This window comes from Rhinolophus ferrumequinum, chromosome 14 (assembly GCF_004115265.2).
Source record: "Rhinolophus ferrumequinum isolate MPI-CBG mRhiFer1 chromosome 14, mRhiFer1_v1.p, whole genome shotgun sequence".
Lineage (NCBI taxonomy): Eukaryota > Metazoa > Chordata > Mammalia > Chiroptera > Rhinolophidae > Rhinolophus > Rhinolophus ferrumequinum.
In genome coordinates, this window is record NC_046297.1 from 18442001 (window position 1) to 18464627 (window position 22627).

Genomic DNA, 22627 nt, shown 5'->3' on the forward strand with positions numbered 1-22627 from the left:
GAATGAATCCTAATGTCTTAGCCAAATACACAAAATGGTCACTACTCGATCCGACCTAAATGAGTGAACATCAGTACATCCTAACATGCTAAGATTCAGTAAAAATAACTTCTATGTGGAAACTAAAGATTTAGACCCTCTCTTTGTAACTCACGAGCAATTCTGGCACTTGAATAGTGTCTTATGCTAAATTAGATACTGAGAAAGCCATCACATAAAAGGGCTGCAAAAATAGTAAGCACACATTTATATACCATTTCCATTCCTCCCGAACTGTTTTACCAAGAACAAACATGTTGTAATATAGAAATAACATCTGTAACTCATGACTTTATACTGAATCCACTGAATCTGGATTTTGCCCTCCATTATAAAATCAAACAAAAACTCAAAAAACCCACATGTTCCAAGTGAGAACTATGAATATAGCTATGCCTCTTAAAATCTTTAATTAAGTTACATAATAAGTAAAGATCAGTATTTAGAATAATTTCCAAAATCTTGAGACCTAACTTGTAGGAAAAACATCCCACATTCTGGCCTACTCTCTGTTAATGGCATTGGTAGTCTTGAAATAAATCTTGCTCAAATAAGTGTTTCATTATGGCTTTTCTTACTATATACAAAAAACAGCTAACTGCATAAAGCTAGCCCAGTGGTTAACTAACTATGTTGGTCATATTAACACAAAGTAATCTAGTTTTTAAAAAGCACTTTAATATAAACTTGTCCAAACTGTGATTGACCTATATTGTTTTAAATGAAAAAGAATGTCAACTTAGCAAATAGAAACGTTATTTTTGATCCTCTTCACTATAAACTGTTGACTTAAAAGAGATTTTAGAAGCTTGAAACTAAACAAGATATAGAATTCTTTGTAGTAAGGGATTCCTAATGGTAGCTGAGGGTGTAAAGAAAAATTCATTTAATGAAATGAGGATGACTGGTTAATAGCATCAGACCCGGCTAGGGTGGACCATGAGGTTATTAGCTCACAACATAGCTGTTGATTTCTGGGGAAAAAATTAGCAACATACCCAGAATATTCAAAAAAGTAGAACAGAGCAAGTTGGCCTTGAGAGATAATGGAAAAACTCATTTTTAGTGATGCTTAGTATTAAAATCAGAGTCACAGAACATTTGTGAAAAAGAAGCCTTATTGATCTTCACTTTCCATGTTAGAATTGCTAAATCAAATAAACTTGATTCTTTGCCCTATACCTTTAGAATTTACTCCCCAATTGCCAGATGAAGAGTCCCCCAAACTAGTTTCCCCAGGTGCCTGAGTCGTTCTGTTGATAATTTTTTTTTGTAGTAACCAGGCTGGCAACTTATCTCTTCTTCCTCTCCTGTTACCGCCATAACATTAACATACAACGTTACACAGATTAAGCTACTGCTCAGAGTTCTCTAAATAGCCTGAATTTAAGTCCTAAACTCTTAGGAATTTGATCCTAGTTCTTCAAAACTTTATTTTCTTAGTCAATAATAGTCTTGTTCATGGGCGGCCGGATGGCTCAGTTGGTTAGAGCATGAGCTCTGACAACAGGATTGCTGGTTTGATTCCCACATGGGCCAGTGAGCTGTGCCCTCCACAACTAGACTGAAGGACAACGACTGGGAGCTTATGGGCCCTGGAAAAACACACTGTTCCCCAGTATTCCCCAATAAAATTAAAAAAAAAAAAGTCTTGTTCATAAAACGAATTTTTTGTCTACTGATATCCTGCCTGTACTCTGAATATTCCTGCTTTTATACCTCTGTTTAACTCTCCCTGAGAACTATTTTCTCCCCCGCTTCATCTATTCCCTTTGCTAACCAGTCAAGCCCCCTAATTCTCTCACAACGCTAGCAAGCTTGTCTACCACAGCCCACAGTTACCTTTTTTCCTCACAATTCAAAAAGCACTTTCATGTGATCATTTGGTTCTAATACTATTGACTAGATAAAATGAACACACTGCTTAAATGCTTATCTTTTTCCCTTTTTAGTTCCCCTTGAGGGGTAGCCTAACTCAGAATACTGAAGTATATTTATAGCAGGCACATTAAAATGGTATCTTGATTGATCCCAAAGAGCGATAGTTAGAAAATTAAGATCTGTGAAATCAATATTACAACAATATCTCTTACTTTCATTGTTAGTCATTTATCTAACAATTCCAGCTATTAAAACCTAGCCAAGGACTAAAAAGAAGAAGAAAAGGATTTCTAAGTAGCCAAGTTGTCTAGTGCCCTAGCATGAAATCCCAGGTACTTTACTAAAAAGACTCAATTTAAAAATCTAGACCAGTGATCAGGGAACTGCTATCATTGAGGAAATTGAAAATTTCATGCATTGAAATCTACATGCATGAACAAGACTTCTGTTTTGGACTATAGTGAGATTAGTAAGAACCAAGTGATTCTTACTGCCTCAGTGTCCGTAGCGCGGTTGGAGAAAAAGTCAACCTGGACTATAATTCCGGGCCTTTTTGAGGGAGTCTCCTATAGAAACTAAAGTAGATCCTGAGAAGAGAAACAAGGGTTGTAAATATCTATAAAGAATAGCAGATGTTGAATGCTTTAAAAAATTTAAGAATATTTACTTTGAGAAAAAGACTTACAGGAGATGACCGCTGACTTCAGATTTTTTTAATGCTGCCACATAAGAAAAACTCGAGACCACCGGTGGGAGGTAAACATTAGAGGAGAATGAAATGTCTAAGATAGTTTCCTGTCCCTGTGGTTGTTCAAGAAAAGGCAGATGAACAGCTGCTAAAAGAGGCAAAATAGCTGGATCTCCAAAAGCCTCCGACTCCTGGGGATGGAAGCAGAAGTAGGATTGTTTCCCAGGGCTTGGTTCCAGGCACTTCCCTAGCCCCACTGAATTCTGGTCATCCATCCTTACTGCTCCATTGTTACATAAAAATATTCATTTTTGGGGGTGGGGAAGAAGAATTAAGGAGTGGAATATAAACTGACATTTTACAAAGAACCAAAAAAATGCCTGTAACTTGCTGAAAAGGTACTTTCAGTATGTATGTTTCACATGACTTTTTACATAATTGCACTAACTCCTACTTGATGGGAAAAATATTTGTAAATCTAAAATAAAAATATTTTAGGAAAGTTGAGAAGATATTTGGACTTAAAACATCCATACTACAAATTTTGGGGAAGCATAAGATTTATCTGGGTATGCTAAGAAGGTGCTTGAAAAAGGGACAAAAAGCAAAAGATGAGTAACAACAGAAAAAGGTGGTGGGTAAAGGGTAGATGAGAGTCTAAGAGTGAGAATGGACTTCTTCCATCAGTCAATGAACAGGAACTGGGTGCAACCTACGATTTTCCTTGACTTAATGTGGTAGAGATGAAGAATATCACACACCCGACTCCTGATAAAGGAAAAAAGGTGACACAGGGCCAAGGGAAAGTGCCTTAAGGAAGGCACTGATAGACGATGATCACTGTTTCCGGCAAGAGTATCTGCTAGCAGCTAGACTTACTATTTTTAAAAGCAAAGATGGTGGATGTGGATATTTTGCAAGGAAAACATTCTTATTTTTGTGAATGGAAATGGATGTATAATGAATGACAACTATACTAACATCCTGAGACTTAAGTCGTTGGGAAAAAGATTAATTTCTTTAAGGCCAATGAAACAAACCATAACATTTGGCAAATTTTTCCCTGAAGGACTCCAGAATGGTTTTGTAAATGTCCTGGGCCAGGAACCGACAAAACCCTCGCTAAAAATGTAGCTTGCTATCCAATGTACACACTGCAAAACATTAACGATACGGGAAACCATGTTTCACTCAGATGTAAACTAAGTGAGGAAGCAACTTCAGTGTATGTCAGATAATGTATATTGAAGAGTTCTGGAAATTAGGAGTGAAAGTAAGAAGAAAACCAATGAGGCAGAGACTCAAGAAACAACTTTCAAAAGCAGTAAGTTAACAGACATATTTGAACATTCCTTGAACTCTGGAACAGGCCACTGGGTCCTAGCACCCTCCATGTGGAAGACCTGGAATTCTTTTTTGGGAGTCATAATGTCTTCAATGGCACCACAATCTTTTCCTTTTAGATACTGAGGAAAGAAAGCTCGCCTCGCCATTCTAGAAGAAGTCTGAACAAGAGTTTTTCCTTTCCCCTTTCACACTGTCCAGCATTAGTAATTATTATAGATTTCTTTCAAAGTTCACTGCAGTATAAAACAATCTATTCATATGCTAAGAAAAAAAGTCTTCTATCAAACGAAAGCATGGCTAGTTAACCTACAAAACAACTGGGGAACGAATGACTTGTTCAAGTTTCAAGGAGTGGGGGGATTATTATTTAAGCGAACACCTTAAGGACAGAAGAACGATTGAATAAACTAGAACAAACTATAATGAGGTGGTTTGTGCCTAAAATATTACATCATTTTCATGACTACAATAATCTTTCCTTTTGAAACCATGTAGTTTAGTACATGCTATCCCTTGAACATGTCCAATGAGCCTACTCATTCAGTCAGTAAGATTTATCAAACATTGTATCAGTCAGTAAACTAAGAATCCAAGAAACAAAGTTGAATAAGATGTAGATGATCTTTCCCTCGCCATGTTTATTCTGAGGTTAGATAGTTGAACAAAAACTATAATGACAGGATCAGAGCTATAGCAGGAATAAAATACTATGGGGAGAATCAGCTATCCCATGGGGGTCAGAAAGGTTCCACAAGAGTTGACATCTGCGCTGATCTTACATGGAAAGGGGGAACAAAGTACTTTAAGCAAAGCCAAATATTTATGCAAAGTACAAGGAATGAAAAACATGTTTATTAAAGAACAGCAAATAGTTTGGTTTGCAACTACATGATACTGAATATGTGTGTCACACAAGTTTATCAGCTAAGAAAGCAACCTAGTTGATGTAAAACAATCAGTTTTCAAAAGAGAAGAAATTCTTTTAATACAGAAGTAGAAAATACTTCTTTTTGGTTGGAGATCATTAATTTTAAATCTCTAGGAAAGAAGGGACTTGGCATATTTTATTTTTCCCTTTTCTGTGCAGTTTTGCAATCAAGTTGCCTGAGAGAATATAAATCAAAAAAGATATGAGGTGCAAAAAAGTTATGAGGCTGTGGGGGAGGAAGAACCCTAAAAAAACAGCAACAGCGTAATTTTTCAAGAGGAGATAAGAAAGCGTAAGAACCTAAGAGTCCAATGCTTAACTCTGGGACAAAGCAAGACAGAGATCTAGGGTTTTCCATTTCAGGGACGATTATGTGATACACAGGAAGTGTCAGGAAACCTAGGTCTCACAAGGGCCTTCAGCAACTTGCTCGGTCTTCTGGGGAATCCAGTCTGTGAGACTGAATATTCTCCAAGGTTCCCTCCTTCATTAGCTGTTAGAGGTGACAGGAGAGAAACTAAGACTGAGTGACTACAGAAAAAAAGATCAAGAGTGTATTATGACAAAATGCCTCATATTTCCTATTTCATTTACTAGTTTAGAGAACATGCTCTTTGTCATAATAGGAGACTTTTGGGTTTTCTCAACTGGGGTTCTGTGATGAATTAAGTCCTAAATGCCCAAAGGTAGTGGTTCTCAAAGTGTGATCCCAGGACTCGTGGATGTCCTTGAGACTTTTTAAGGGCCTATGAGGTCCTATGTTTCCGAACGACCTATTTATGTGAGGTTGTATTTTCTCCATATATTTCAAGTAAACGACACACATAAGCCTCAGTGCAGAAGCAGATATCAGAATCTAGCTGTCTTCTATTAAACAGACAGTAAAGAGATTTTCCAAAATGTAATAAAATGACATTCTTCTCACTAGAAAAACATAGGAATTGTTGTTGTTGTTGCTTTGGAAAAACATACTTAATTTCCATAAAAATTGCACTGGTTTAGCCCACATATGAAATTATGGTTATTTCCAAAAGAATTAATAACTAAATATTAAATAAGTTTCTAAGTTTTAGTTTCTAATATGGTAAATACTGACAGCTGTAAGCTACATAGAAGCAAAGGCTCTTTGGGGTCCTCACTAATTTTTAACAGTTAAGGGATACGGAGATGAAAAAGTTTGAGAGCGGCTACCTTAAGACATCCATTGTATATAGTAAAGTAACTTCTCTTTTATACATCTAAAATGGGAGAATAGAAAATAGTTACTCAATTCATGTTCTGTGGTTCAGGTGAGAAACTGCCATTAAAAATTCTATAGGTACTCGATGAACACAAATGAGAGAATTAGGTTGGAGAGCAAGTTGGCTTCAGGTGGTTGGGACAAACTCAAACTTTCAAAATAAAATAACAAAACTGTCAGATCAAGTGACTTTATGGTACTGAAATTCATACTGTATACTTTAAAAATTGTTGTTTTTCTTAAAAACATCGTTTCTAGAGCATTGCTGTTTAGAACACAGCTGGAACATTCACTCAGATATGTTCACCAACACCTAACACCTGTGGTACATCTGCTGAAAACGCTGCATAAGAAAAACTAATCTTTTCTGGTACCACACTTCATCTCATGGCTGCATTGGTGTTAGTGTTTAACAAACCATAACAGGCATAAAATAACTTTAAAACAAAACCAATATACAATGTACTTTTATAAAACAATTTTATTGAAGTCATACAATGTATTTTTGCTATACTTACCGTATCCCATATCTGAAGTTTTATTTGTTTTCCATCAATAGTTATCATTCGAGCACCAAACTCTACACCTGAATAGATTAGAAAATGATTTGTTACACAATCTAGTGGGAATATATTATACATTTAAGGATTAAAAAAAGGATGCCTATTTCCAGGACATACTATGCCAGGTGATATACATACAGATGACCTTGAACAAATCCAGCTCCTATCCTTAGAAAACGTATAAGCTAAGGCAGAGGTGCTAACAAGACATAAGCTAAGGTCATAATCAAAACTAAAATATTTGAGTCTAGTACAGTCAAGAAACCAACTGAGGTCTTCATGTATCACAGGCTCAGTAATATAAAAACAACCAGAAATGTGATTTAAGAACCGTAATTATTAGTAACAAACATTAAAATTTCTTAAAAAAACAATTAATGTTGTATAAAAATCACTAAAAGAGATAGATGATTTCAAAATCATAGTCTTGGGTCCCAGTATGAGCAATTAACTGGGGAAAACAATCTCCGAATCTGTCCCACTAGAGATAACTACTGTTTAAATATACTTCCAGGCATGGTCCCACAGATGAATACACACTCAGAAATAAGTATACAATTTTACAAAACTAGAACCTATAAATGCTGTTCTGCAAAATGTTGTTAATATGTCATAAACACTATTTCATATGATAAATACCTGTGTCAATCAATAAGTATATAACACTGTATCATTAGTATTTTTGATAGCTGTGTAATATTTCTCTCTCTCTCTCTCTCTCTCTCTCTCTCTCTGTATATATATCTATCCATATACATATACATGTGTGTATATCTACTGCTACAAATTTAGGTTGTTCCCAAATTTTCACTAAGATATGTTCACCAACACCCAACACATGCTGAAATGAACTTTCCTACATACATTTTTTAACTTAGATTTGTAATTTTAGGCAAACTGCAGGTCAAAGGGAATATAAGCTTTTACCCTTATAACTTTACTACATTGACTTTTCCCCTTGAATTTCTCATCTCTTAAAAGAGAGATGAGAAAAAAGATGATTCCAGAATGGCAAACAGCTGTGAAGAAGACTCTGAAAGAAGTCTGTCACTTATCATTACTGCTTGGAGTACGTTCTATCAGTATTTAGATCAGAGTCAGGGTGAAGGGGAGACACACATGGTCCCCAGGATCCAGGTATCCTCCCAGCAGAAAAACAGCCTCTACCTGCCCACGGGAGAACATACTGCCCAGGGTCGGAATTCCATTTCAGCATCTCCTGCAATTCCCTCAATTTGGATTAGGAGGGTGAAATAGAACAGTAATTTATCCTCCCATGATATGTAACTTGATAGAGTTTGCACTCTACATTTGAATACTTATTCCATCCTAGAGGCATAGTCAATACCAAGAAACTAATGGTATGTTTCTCAGACTCAGAAATATAGAGAAAAAAGACCCAGGAGTCATGATGTACTAGAATGAAAAATGCAAAACTGTAAAATTATGCCACATAAAACCATTATAGTGTTTACATATCTACCTATCTACAAACATATACATTCATTTGCAAATATATAGTGTGTGTGTGTGTGTGTATTATATATATATATGTATAGTGTGTTCTCCCGCCCTGTGTCACAGAAAACAACTATCAACCAGCTTACCATTAATGACATGAAAATGACAGTAGTTGGGGAAAGACACCAGTGTATGTCTGGTGTCTAAGTATGGTACAAATGTTTTTAGAAATATTTAGTATTTAAAAGAAACGTACTGAAGTACAAATACACATATCAGCAAAATATGTGACAAAGTGGAAGTCTTTTCATTAATCTATTGTTTCTAGCCACAAACCAGAGAAAGAAATCCTGTTTCTCCTTCCATTGTCATGGATGGACTTTTAACCACCATCCAAAAACATCTCCACTGCGCCTTGGGATTCAAAATTTCTTCAATGCAATGCACAATGTCAAATTTGACAAAAACAACTACAAATTAGAAACAGGCCCTTGACTGATACCAAGGCAAGGCAAGCAAGAGCAAGCAGATGCTCCTCTGGAATCGGTATCTTGAAACAGAGGGATAAAAGATACTAAAAGGGATGGGCAACCATTCCATCCTAGCAGGTGAAAGGCTAAGTAAGACTCCTCTGCTGAAGGACCACTGTCATGGTTCCTGCTTCCTGGGCTCTAAGATGCCTCGTTCCTGCCCGTTCCCAAACCAAGTTCAAGTCTCTATCTTCCTGTGGGTTCTTTTAAAAACTCCAGGTAATCTAATATATCCCCTTTTGCTTAACTTAGCTATAATTGAGTTTGGGTATATTTATCTCTTTATTCAAAGTAAGTAGAGAGAGGTTGCTGAAGCTTAAAGTCTTTAAACAAATTTTGCCTCTAAAAATATATCCAATTTTAAAGAAATGTTATATAAAAGTGAGGATTGTTTCTAAAGCAGGGAAATGTTATAATAAAATTGATGTTTTAACTTCATTTATCAATAGGGTTAGCATAGAGAATTAAAAAAAAAGAGGCAAAGAAACTAGTTAAAAGGCTATGTATTATCCAAGAATAAGATACAGAATGATGGTAGGAAGAAAAAAATCACATCTCAAAAGGAAAAACTGACCAGCACTGCTGTTTACTGGAAAAAAACAATCTTATCAAATAAAACAAAAATAGAATTCAATTTCAGCTTCAAAAATGTAACTCTTCCCATTTACTTTCTCATTCTTAACTGGGCTCAGTGAAGGTTTTACCTTTCTACGAGTATGTTCTGTGGCAAAAAAAAAAAACCAACAAAAAACTGAAAGCTAAAGTATTCTGGAAAGTTCCAGAAACAAATAAAAAACCAAAAACCTTATTTCTCTTCTGGACTGTTAACAATTTTTCATCTTTTCCCTTACATACACATATATATGCTTGAGAATTTCATTTAGAAAAGCTTCCTTATCTTTTTTTTAATAGCATAAATCATCGTCCCTTATACCCTTGAGGCTGTCTTCCCAGATAAATTTTCAATTAATAGACAATTTGGCTGCCAGAGAAATTGTCTATGGAGCCAAAGGCAAGACCTCATTTACCTGACATTGTCAGGGAGTGATGCTTATTTTTTCGGATATGTTATTCACTTCCAACCTTCCAGAACAAAAGACTCAAAATGCAAATACACATTTTCTAATTGTCTCTAGATCATTATCATCCTTGCACAGTAAGTACTTGCATCCTTGCATAGTAACCATTTATTGAACATTCAATAATTGATACGTACTAATTGTGTTACCCTTGGCAAGTTATTAAAATTGTTTGTGTCTTAGTTTCCTTAGTTTCTGTAAAGTGGCATTAAAGACACCCATCTCATAAGATTGTTTTTCAAGATTAAAAGGGTTTCTTACATAATATATGGAACAGTGCCTGGCAGACAGCAAGTATTCAGTATGTTAGCTATTCTTATTATTATTCCACATTGTACACCACAATTTCTAAACCACCACTCATATAACTATGATGACAGCCCCTATGAGAAAGGGCCACCTGTCACTGCCAGGTGATTGCAGAGGCAGGATGTGGCTCCTTCCCCCAGGTGGGGCTGCCAAAGCCGACAGCAGGGAATCAAGCAAGTGGTCGGGTCAGGCTGAGCCTTCCTGGGACCAGCCTGAGGACCTGAACCTGTTCCTGGAACCTACACACCCGATTCAAAACTGAGACTTGTGGGAAGAAGATTCTCCTAATTCTAGAAACAAAGGGAAAACTATATATATAAAAACAATTTCCTTAATTTTCTATAAAAAATAAACAGCAAACACCATACTTATAGGTAAAACAGAAGAGGACTTTAAATTACACTGAGAAAAAGATTATAATGCCCTCAACCTGTAAATTATTCTAGAGATTTTGGTCATAAATTTCAAAAACAAAACTAAAAGTTATAAATATTAGCTAAGGAAAAAATTACGACTTCCAGATAAGACCAAACTATCTACATAGGACATGCAAAATAATTAAAGAACAATGATGGGGAAAGAAAACTATTTACAGTAGTAATAAAATATACAAATACCAAAACAAAGTTGAAAAGTATAAGGCATATATAAAGAAAATTATAAAACTTTACTGAAGAGCATATAAAAAGTTGGAATAGATGAAAACATATAGTGTGTTTATAAATGGTAACCTCAACACAATAAAAACATAAATTGTCTCCAAATTAACAAATAAAGTTAATAAAATTCTTAACAAATTTTAAAAGCCTCACCAAAAATTTTGCAACTTGGCAAGCTGAGACTAAAGTTCATCTGGAAGAACAAATGCACAAGAATAATCAAAAAAACTTAGAAAAGGAAAAATGTCAATCGCATATTAACTATACTATAAAGTTACTATAAATACCACATTGTGATACAGCCTCATGAAATAGCAAAAAAACATGAATGGAATAGATTTGAGAGTCTCCAAACAGGCTTGCTTACATACGGAGATTTAGTATTATGACAAAAAGGTGATAGTTCAAATAGGAAAGAAAGAATGGCTTATTTAATTAATGGTATGGGGCCACAATTATATAGGGATTAAAGAAAATCAGATACACGACCATATACCAGGTGGAGTACAAATTTATAGTATCAGAAGGATATTTAAGAGAATATGTAATTTTGGCACTGGGGAGCCTTCCTCAGTAAGGCTTGAAAGTCATAAAGAAAAACACCAGTGGATTCAACTAAAGAAAACCTGTAGTAGAAGGGGCAAAGATATAAACAGGTAATTCAAAGAGAAGACACATTAAGTGGTTCTTAAACATAAAAAATGCTCAGCCTCTCTAAAAAAGAAGGAACTGAAAAGTAAATTAACCATTTTTTCCTCTCCAATTCACAAATATTAAAAACACTAATGAGCGGCAGCAGAGGCAGGCTGAGGAGAAGCAAGTCCTTTAGTACACTGGTGGACGACGTGCACATGACGACAGCTTTGTGTGCGTGCATGACTATGTCCAAACGCTCCAGAAGGCGATACATACAACCAAACTCTTCACAGTGTTTGCTGGAAGGCCAAAGGCAGGTTATACAGGAAATTTAACTTTCTCTGGACTTTCATGTTTTCATAATAATCACACCCTGTCAGGAAGATACATTTACATTTTAAAATTCAGGTACTTGGTGAAATCTAAATTAGATGCTCACAAGAGGTGTTTTAAACTATCTTCCTAGTTCTTGGCAGTGTTATTCCAGATAACGTTATCAGAAAATTGAACGCCAAATAAATGAGGTATGTATTTTCACTGATGGTCTGTGGGGAGCTTGATAGAAATGATGCTTCAATTCTACCACCTTTTCCCCAAAAGTATACTTCCACTCTTAGCAGTCCCTTCTTACAGGTTGACTGGTTTAAGGAAGTGGGAGAGATAGGTATGGAGGTGGAATCAACAAACAAATGGCCCAGCCTCTAGACCAGTATTTGTCAGGTTGTCCATGAGCAGGTAGTGAAACAAACATAGTGGGAATCAGTGGGCTGTCACTGCAATTATTTGTAAACATAACTGAATAGCATTAAAAGAATGCATGCATTAAGCACTGTAATGTTAAATGCTGCTTTATGAAGCCTTCCCCCCAGACAGATAGTACCGTGTATTAATTTAGCAAACATTTATAGAGTCTTCATATGTAGCAGGTGCTGGAGATACAGCCATGAAGAAAACAGGTAACTCTGCTGTCACGGACTTTATACTGGTGGGAGACCACGTTCACTTGTATTTACTTGTATAAAAAGTTAAGGAGAAAAAGAAATCTAGGTAAGAGAATGGGTATGGGGATACATGTACAATTACGAAGATCTGGGAGTAAAAGCATCAGGAGCTATTTGCACATGTTAAGTTTGAGATGCCTATTAGATATCCGAGAGAGGAGATGTTGAGTAAGCAGCTGAAAATGTGTATACGGGAGGAGAAAACACTAATTGGAGTGGGTTCGAGAATGAGTGGAGAAAAATCAGACGTAGAAAACATGGACAATTCTTTCTGAGGACTTTTGCTAAAAAGGAGAGGAAAGTATTGAAAGCTAGAAAACAGTCATGAAAAATAACAATCAAAAAGGGAAAATTAGTAACAGGTAGAAGAAGAAAGAACTGAACAATGTTCTTCAATAGGTCTTGGCTAGCAACGCCGAGTTCCTCCACAGCAGCGAGGGGAAGGCTGAGTTTATGGACACAATGCAGGCAGTGAGTCTATGTGGTGGTAGAAACCAGTGAAAATGCTCTTCTACTTGCCTTTACTTTCTGGGTGAAACAGAAACCAAGGTCATCATCTGAGAGTGAAGACAGAACGGTGCTGCATGCATAAAGAGCAAGAAGGCATAATGTAGTTATACAGGAACGGGAATGAATGGACTGGGAATAAAGTGTTATTGCCTGGCAGTTAGAAGTTAGTGTCCAAGAAATTACAGTAATGACACTAGTTAGCCTGGCTCTGTGTTTTTCTCCATGCAAGCACGGAGTAGGTAACTGAATTTAACCTATGGGTCAGCCACAGCATACGGTGAAGTGAGAGGGCACGAGGGGGTGGAGGGTCCATGCAGGAGTCACTGTGATGACAATTACAGTGGTTAGAATTACAACTGGGTGAGGGGGGAAGTACGAACGCCAGAGGGGTGAGAGTGAAAAGATGCTGGGATCAACAAATTATAGTCTGATGGGGTAAATAAATTGTTACTGTCAGGAACTAGAAGAGGGTGTGAACTGGAAGGATGGGAGAGAGAGCAAACAGTCAGATCCCCGAAACTGAAATTCTGGAGCGGCTGCAGATATGCAATGGCAAGGTCCTGGGTACGACAGTGGGAAGAAATAGCTGAGGTAGAGTGGAAGCAAGATCACAGGAGAGAAAGTAAGGGAACTGAGAGGCCAAGATGTATGTGTGCTCGCGTGTGTAGAGGTCAACAATATAAAACATATTTCTAGTTGGGTAATCAACACTTAAAAAACACTGCTCCAATGCTTCTCAAACTTTAATGTTCGTAAGAATCACTTGGAGATCCTGGTCAAATGCAGAATCCGAGCCAGTCGGTTAACAATCTCCCATGTGCTCCTGCTGCTGCTGCTCCAGTGCAAGAGCCTCGAGTAGCCTTTGAGTAGCAAGGCTGCCGTGCAGACCTTCCCTGTAACTGTATCCAGGAAACTACTGATAAACTGTGTCTTTGATTCGTATCATAACAAACCTCACTGAGAAAGTAGTCAAAGGGTAAGGAATATTTCAGTCTTTCCTCGCCTTTTATTTCCTCTTTTCTATCATTTAATACTTAGTCATGACCCAACCATAACTTTTCACATTTCTCTACTCATCAGGGAAAGGCAAGTGTGCAGCAGAATCAAGGTACTGTTATATGTCTGTTTTAGCAAACACTCCAATGTTCCTTTAAAAAATTGTGCTAATGACCTGTTGAATTATTTTTATGTCTGAAAAATACATTGTTGTGATGGGCGTCATAAAGTATAGCTGTCAGAGTCCAACCAGAAAAACAGAAACCATATTTAAGTATTTAGAACAGAGGGAATTTAACATAGGGAATTGGTTACAATAAGGAAGAACTGAGAAGCCCAAAACAGAGCTGAGAAAGCAATGCAGAGATGAGCCAACAGCAGGAAGCTGCTACCATCCCTAGCCTGCGGGAACAAAGAGAGTTTGGAAACCAGGGTTTCCAGAGCTCAGGAGCGGGACCACCAGTAGGCCTGGTGGGCAGGGGCTGGGACTACAGCCATGCAGGACCTACAGAGAAACAGAAGACCCTTGGATTCTCTGTGCTTTTATCAATCTATCTCCCAGTCCTTCCATCAGCAAATCCAGAGGGGAGCCAGCTGGTAGTTAGTTTTCCAAACAACTCCCTTTGGTCTACTCCTTATCTCTTCCCCAAAGTACGGATAGCCTATGCCAATTTCTGACAGCAGGCTCAGGCCCATCCTTTCCATCAGGTATGCCTAACAATTTACAAATTTAAATGAAAACTTCAATGAAAAGGAAGACACCTTTTTTTAGTAACCTCCACTAAAAACAACTGTTTGGCCAGTAGTCTAAGGACTGAGTCATGCCTAAGAGATGGCTACCAAGGCACAGACCTGTCTGCCAAAGAGCAAGTACACCCTCCATAAAAACGAGCCCACCAAAGTTAAAGTATGTCATGAGGGCCAGAAACAGTAGTACCTGTTTTACCCATCATTATTGAGTATACTTAAAACTATCAAAATTAAAATAGAATTTGAATGTTCTTATTGATGTCCCTACTAAGGAAAGATTTCAATACAGCCACAAAGTACATGTGGCTTGAACTATTAATTGAGCTATAGTTTGACTCATAAACTCTATCTTTGATTTGGTATTTTAAAAATACACAAGACATGAGAATCAACTTGCTGGTAATAGTGAATTAATGATATCTATAAAAAATAAACAGTCACTGGGTGAAAAGACACATCAAGTTATGAAGTGTGAAGTCTAACTAGATTACCAATTACTTTATTTCTTCTTAGTTGACTAATTTCTAGTTGTTAATGGGCTATAACCATAGAATAATCAAGCTAGGTTCTTTAGTTTTCAGGGCCTAAATAGAATTTTTTTTTTTTTAACAAATGAGGACCTTGAAATAGTATGCTTACTTCAAGATTTTAGTTTTTCATTCATTTTAATTTTATACTTTTGCATATTAATAATATCATTAATAACAGCTAATCCTTACCAGTCACTGTCTCATTTACTCTACAAAATTGAAGAAACTAAAGAATGCTTGATAGTAGTTTTTCTACAACAACAATAATAATGATATCTAATATTTAAATAATATTAGTTAAAAATAATAGCTAATATTTGTTGACTATTCCTTATCATTAACTGTCTCATTTAGTCTTTAAAATTGAGGAAACTAAAGAATGTTTGATGGCATTTTTTCTACTACAACAATAGTAATAAGAATAATGGTAACTAATATTTAAACAATTGAGGAAACTGAAAAATGCCCGATGGTAGTTTTTCTTGTTTAGTAATTATAGGTGAGCCTAGAGCACTTACCACGTTGCCAGGCAGTATTCCGATGCTTTGCATTTATTAACTCATTTACTGCTCACAATAATTTTGTAAGACCAGTACTACTATTACTCTCATTTTACAGGTAAAGAAACTGAGGCATGCGGTGGTAAAGTGGCTTGCCTTGATTCGAACTCTGGCAAGGTGGTCCAGAGTCTCTGGTCTTACCCCTATGCGATACTGTCTCTCAATCATTGTTTCATCATTAAATACAATCAGAATCTTATGTATTAATGTCTTGCTGCAGTGCAACCATTTTTACAAAGTCGGGTAACATTATTTTTACTATACTTATATTTTTAAAAAGTGATGGAGACTAAACTCCGCAGAGCAACAAATCTAGTTTCACTGATATTTTGACTTGTCACTAATAGAATGGACCCTCTAAGCATATTCCGTTTCCAGTACCCAAAACTTTTGAATGCTTCTTGTCTCTTTTATAAAACTTACCAATAGTAAGGTCATGCACTGGCTGAAACCTCTTGTCTGTAAATTGTAGCAGTAAGCATGATTTACCAACACCTGAAAGTTAAAAAAAAAAAAAAAAAGAAATTGAGACAAAACACAGAAATTAAGGAACACTTAACAAAAGCACATGGAAAACAGCCAGCCAGGGTTTCCGGTGCTCCTTCAACAATCTACCAGCTTTGTCAGGGCTCTAACTTCTTGGGAGATTAGAGGACTGATAATTAAGGTGGAGGGTGTTAATCAATCCAAAACACCCTTTTCATCCTCTCAGTCATTCAATCTGAAAGATAAAAGTGGCAGTAATTCCTACAAGACAACTAAGGTCTTCCCAGGAACCACTACCACAGTACTCATTCTTTTTTGTGTGCTAGTGAAAATATTTAAAAACATAATTTCATTTCTTTGTAGATTATTTTACCTTACTTTGTTCTACAAATAAACAAATAAGCTCGCAGCGTTTGGGATCTACTTTTCTGGGAAAAGCTGCTTGCTGTATCTTCCTTCGGGCTATTTCATTTCAAGATCAACTCTAATTTGAATTGCATACCTTTACCACCAAATTTCACCTCATTAAAGTCATGAATAACTTCCACATTCCTAAATTAAACGCAAATTTCATATATTCATTCTACTTGCCCTCTAAAAAGAAATGTATATTCAACACCACCTTCCTATTCGTTTTCAAGCCCTTAACCTCAGACTAGACCCAGTCTACTTAATTGATAACATCTTGCACTTCTACAAAACACTACAGGCCGTTCATTCACACTCATTCATTCATACACTTACTCACAAAGTCTTTCCTGAATGCTAACTATGCACTGCACTAGGCACGTGAAGATACCATCGTGTGGAAAACCAATATGCTTCCTTCCTTAGAGTCTAATACAGGTAGAGAAATTAAACAGAATGAATGCCCAAATTATCTATATGAACTGTAATTTGAAAAACCACCATTTGAAAGAAGAGAATAAAGTGCTACGAGGACAAACAATAAAAGAGACTTAATTTAGACTGAAAGGCTGGAGGACTTTCTGAGGAAGTGACACAAACTAAGCTGTTCAGTATCTTCTAGATTATAAACTCAGGAGAGAAGGATAATGAATACCTTGTCACTTGCTATCTTATGGTAGAGATAAGGCACTTAATAATTTTGCTGAATGACTGGACCTAGTGTCAAATGTTACAAAGTTTATTAAAAATGCCCAGTAACAAATCAAAGAAATGTTCTGTATATACATATGGTTGCGTTTTAGGAAATATTGTATTTATTTGAAGTTTTTTTGAATGTTTTAAGATTCTAGTTAACTGAAAATAAATTGGTATTTGACCTTAGTTTTCTTCCCTGCCTTTTATCCATGATGTCTCTTTTATATTACAAAATGTACTCAACTCATTTTATCAGATTTCTAACTCCACTGAATAGCCTTTCAGGTCTAGGATAGAAAGGAAAAAAAAATTTTTTTTAAGTATGAAAGTACAAAATAGGTGAACAGTTGGGATATGAATCGTCAGTTCTTTTTTTAAAATACTTTAGTTTTAAGAGCAGTTTAAGTTCATAGCAAAATCGCCAAGTCCAGGAGCCCCCATATTTTCCTTGCCCCAGATGAGCACAGCCTCCTCCACCGCAACACCCTGCACCCAAGTTTAAAACTTGTTTTGTTACAATCTGTGAACCTACATTGACACATCATCACTCAAAGTCCATAGTTTACATTAGGGTTCATTCTTGATGTTATACATTCTTCCGATTTTGACAAATGTATGATGTATCCACCAGTACAGTATACAGAAGGGTTTCACTGCCCTAAAAATCCCTATGCTCCGCCTGTGAGTCCCGTCCTCACCCCTAAATCCTGGCAACCACTAATCTTTTTACTGTCTCCATAGTTTTGCCTTTTCCAGAATGTTATATAGCTGGAATCATATAGTATATAGTCTTTTCAGACTGGCTTCTTTCACTTTGTAATATGCATTTAAGATTTCTGTGTCTTTTCTTCTTTTTTATTTTTAACATCCAAAAAATTCCCATATGTTACAGAAAAAAATATAATTAGAAATCACAGATTTTATTAATATTACTGAGGGACTTCAAGAATCATCTAACAGTCATTTATATGATACAAGAGCTTGAAAACCCTCTCCTATCTCAACAGAATACCCGTACATATTGCTCTAATAATACCAATACCACGTATTCTGACCAAGTGCTTGTTAAATACAGAAAATGCTTGCTCTTTGGTTCTCCATTTTCAAGACTCCATATTCTTTCTTCAGGTAATCAAAGTATCTTTCAATGCAAAGTATCTTTCAATCCAATTGCCACTGTGGTGTTTCCCAAGTCTCCTTAATTATACTACAGATCATTTGTTAGTGTTGGTTATATTTACAGATAGCTTATCTTATTCAGTATTTGTGGACTTCCATTTCATTTCTGGATAAACCTGTTTCAGAATACATGGGCTGTCTGTCTCACAATCACCAATGCTTTTCCAAATTGAATTAGCTAGCCTTTTCTCAATCCTCATCTTATTTGATCCAGAAAAATGATCTATTTGTGCCACAAACTACAGTTTATCTGCTTACAACCTCCTTGAAAATAATTTCTGACTTTATCAGGCTGTAACTATCTCCTTGGTTTCTTAATTCTGTGACAACTGCTCTTCTTCTATGTAAGCTTTAAATACTGGAGGTTTTCCTCACCATCCCATCTTTGGTCACCTGAGAGAACTAATCCAGTCCGATAGCCTCAACCTACTTCTATAAATTCGTCAGTGATTGTTCAAATCCATCTCTCCCCAGCCATCTTAACTTCACTCATTATTTCCCACTGCCTACGGAACATTTCCACTTTAATTCCTTTAGGGCTGAAACTTCCAAAACCTAATCCATTCCTTTTCATTCTCCTGCCGACCATCCTCCCAACCAACTCAGAACAAACTCAACTTCTCCTTCAGTATTCGCTGGTCTCTGCAGTTGCCTTCCAATGGATCACACCAACAAGAAAACCACAACCGCCCTTAATTCCGCTTCTTCCTTTATCAGCAGCTGTATCATAATGTTTCACAGGTTTTCCTACAATGGTGTGATCCCCACCAGAATGTGAGCGCCACTAAGATGGAGACCACATGCAAGAATACACCTCCAGCACGTAACGGATCAAAGCGAGTGTTAGAAAACCTCCTTCTGTCCTCTTTCCTATCTTACTACAAAAATTGCCGTCGTTGTCGATTCAAAGAGTAAATTTGCACATATAATTAATTCTGAATTTTTTTCAGTATTTCAGGAAGGTGGCTGTCTAGGAGGGATTTAACCAACCTGACTTTGTACAACTCATTTCCCCTTATTTTCTGAGAGGAAAAAATAAATCTTTAAAATAAAACCATTAAAACATGGACCAAAATTTCATCATAAATAGGAATCAAAACCTTTTATTGGACTCCCATCTTTTAAAAAGTGCTAAATATTATTTAAATAAATTTAATGCAATAAAGTTTAATTTTTAATTACAACTACACTCCTGAACAAAGAATGTAACAAATATTAAGTTAGAGGTTTTTGGTAATGTGCATACTTCGTAGGCCATCATTATTTAATATTTGCCCTTTTTATAACATAAACTTAAATTGATGAAAGAAAAATTTCTTTCATCAATCTTCCCGCCAGTCTCTCTTAATCCTTGATATTCAAATAGTTCCTTAATAGCATCTTCTGTATCTGTCCTCTTCTTTAGTAGTTTATTAGCCTAAATGTCAGATCCCCAATCATCAATGGCATTACATGGAATTCAAGCAGTGCTCCAACATTTTCACAAAACTGACGAAATCCTATATATTTTGTGGGATTTGCAATTGACTCGTCCTTTATTTTCACAGAGAATCATTGTCAAATATGTTGATTTTCCTGAAAGAAGACACTTAGAAAAGATAACTGAACGAGGAATCGGTTTTTTTTAGTGGCCAATGAATATTCTCATGTCATTATGACTATATTCTGAAGACCTCTGAAATATTAAAAATTATGATTCCCAACAACAGATAAAACTTATATACACCCTCCCCTGTGCCAGACGTTTTAAGCAATTTACGTCAACTCATTTAGTTCTAAGACCACCACAGCAGAATGGTTAAGATTTGACTCGGAAGCCACACTCTTTGGGTTCCAGTATCAGTCTTGCCAATTATTGATAAGACTTCAAATTATTTATCCTCTCAGTGCCTCAGTTTCTTACTCTGTAATAATACCTATCTGATAGGTTTATTGGGAATATTGAATGAGTTAATGCATTAAGTTCTTAAAACAGTGTCTGGCACATAGTAAAATTCAATAAAGAATTCAACTACTATTAATAAAACTATCACTTATTACTATGCCTGTTTACACTTTAAGCTCCCTCAAAGCAGAAACTATGTTTTATTCATTTTCAGTGCAACCACATGTATCTCCACTGCTTGCCAAGTCAGTTTTTCTAGAAATATCCGTGAGTGTCTACTTTTATGTTCTAAGACTAACCAACTGGCAAACATCAGTAAACAATAAAGACAAAAGTCCCTGCTCTTGTGGAGTGACGAGAAAGAGACAATGAACAAACCTTTTTTAAAAAGGTGTGTGTCTGTATGTACCACGTTTCCCCGAAAATAAGACCTAACCGGACAATCAGCTCTAATGCGTCTTTTGGAGCAAAAATTAATTAATATAAGACCAGGTCTTATATTATATAAGATCCGGTCTTATAGTAAAATAAGACCTGGTATATTATATTATATTACATTATATTATATTGAAGACCCGCTCTTATAGTAAAATAATACCGGGTCTTAATTAATTTTTGCTCCAAAAGACGCATTAGAGCTGATTGTCCGGCTAGGTCTTATTTTCAGGGAAACACAGTATGTGTATGTGCAGAGAGAGAAAAGAGAGAGAGAGCAGAGAGTCAGTCGGTAGCAGGGTGTTAAATGCTGTGGTACAGAGGAAAAAAACAGAGTAAGGTCCTGGAATGCCGGGGGGAAGGGAGGGAAAGGGTGTGGTACTAAAACCAGGTAGTCTCTCATGGAGAGGGAGAAAGTGAGATTTCGGTAAAGGCTAAAGGAGGTGAGGAAACAGGCAGTGGATTACTGAGAGAAGAGCACTCCAGTCTGAGGAACCAGCTGGAGGAAACGCTGTTACCGCGGGATGTGCTGGAGAAACTGCAACAGGCCAATGTGGCTAAAGCTGAAAGGTGGGGAAGAGTCACACCCCTAGGAGGAGACTGCACAGGACTTTGCAAGTTTCTGTGGGATAAAATGCGAGGCTCACTGGAGGGTTCTGAGCAGAGGAGTAATATAATTGGACTCAAATTCTAAAATAATCACTCTGGCTGCTACAATGGGAACAACTTATACGTAGAAGCAGATGAGAGTGGAAGAGAATGGTTAAGGAGGCTTTCTCAACGAAGCAAGAAATGGTGTCTTGGACCAGAGCAGTCGCAATGGAGGTGGTTTGAAGTAATGGAATTCTGCACATATTTTGATGCAGAGACAAGAGAATTTGTTGATAGTGAGTTTTGAGAGGAGAAGTATGTTAAGTATAGCTCCAATATTTTTGCCTGATCAATTGGAAGAATCAACGGGATGGGCAAAACTGTAGGTAGAGCAGGAAAGACCATCAGTTCCAGTTTGGTTATTTTGAGTTAAGAAGTTTATTAGACATCCAAGTGTTAAAGCTGAGTAGGCAACTGGATGTTTGAGTCCCGACTTCAGGAAAGGTGCTCAGGCTGGAGACATAAGTTAGAGAGATAGCAGCATAAGATGGTATTTAAAGCCATATTAAGAGAGGAATCAGCCAAAAGCCATGTTTGTTTTATAAAAGCATGTTTGTTTAATAATTGCAGAATTAAACAGAGAACATACAAGTGGCCTCTCCAAATCCATCTTCCACCCCTGGAACCTGCAGGGCCTTCACACATCCTTTTCCCTCTCTCGATGTACGAATCTCATGGCTGGCTGCTCACCTCCACCAGGCGCCTCCACGACTATTCTATATGAAGCAGCTCCCACTCTCAATCACTTTCTACCTGTTAGAAGTTTCTGATCTTGACCAAAATACTCCCAAATCAGTATCAAGCCTTGGCCCTGAGATTGTGAATGAGTTGTCAGCATTGAACTAGCTAGCCTTGAATAAACCACTGGCCTCTGTGTATTTCCTTTGCTGTGCAGCTTTTTAGTTTGATGTACTACCACTCGTTTATTTTTGTTGCCTTTGTTTTTGGAGTCAGATCCAAAAAATCATCACCAAGACCAATGTCAAGGAGCTCACTCCTTATGTTTTCTTCTAGTTTTATGATTTCAGGTCTTACATTCAAGTCTTGAACCCATTTTAAGTTAGTTTTTGTGTCTGGTGTAAGATAGTGGCCCAGTTTCATTCTTTTGCGTGTGATAAGTGACTGTCCAGTTTCCCCAACAACATTTGTTGAAGAGATTGTCCTTTCCCCATTGTATATT

The 22627-nt window shown here is 36.7% G+C and overlaps 1 protein-coding gene across 1 annotated transcript in view; it reads right to left on the reverse strand.

The window, feature by feature from the left end:
* The window catches only part of RAB2A (RAB2A, member RAS oncogene family), an 84931-nt gene that overhangs the window by 38291 nt on the left and 24013 nt on the right, over positions 1-22627 (reverse strand). The window contains exons 2-3 of the mRNA XM_033126555.1: positions 16131-16202; positions 6642-6709 (exon numbers count right to left, since the gene is read on the reverse strand). Coding sequence (XP_032982446.1) covers positions 6642-6709; positions 16131-16202 — 140 coding nt within the window. The remainder of the gene's footprint in view (positions 1-6641; positions 6710-16130; positions 16203-22627) is intronic.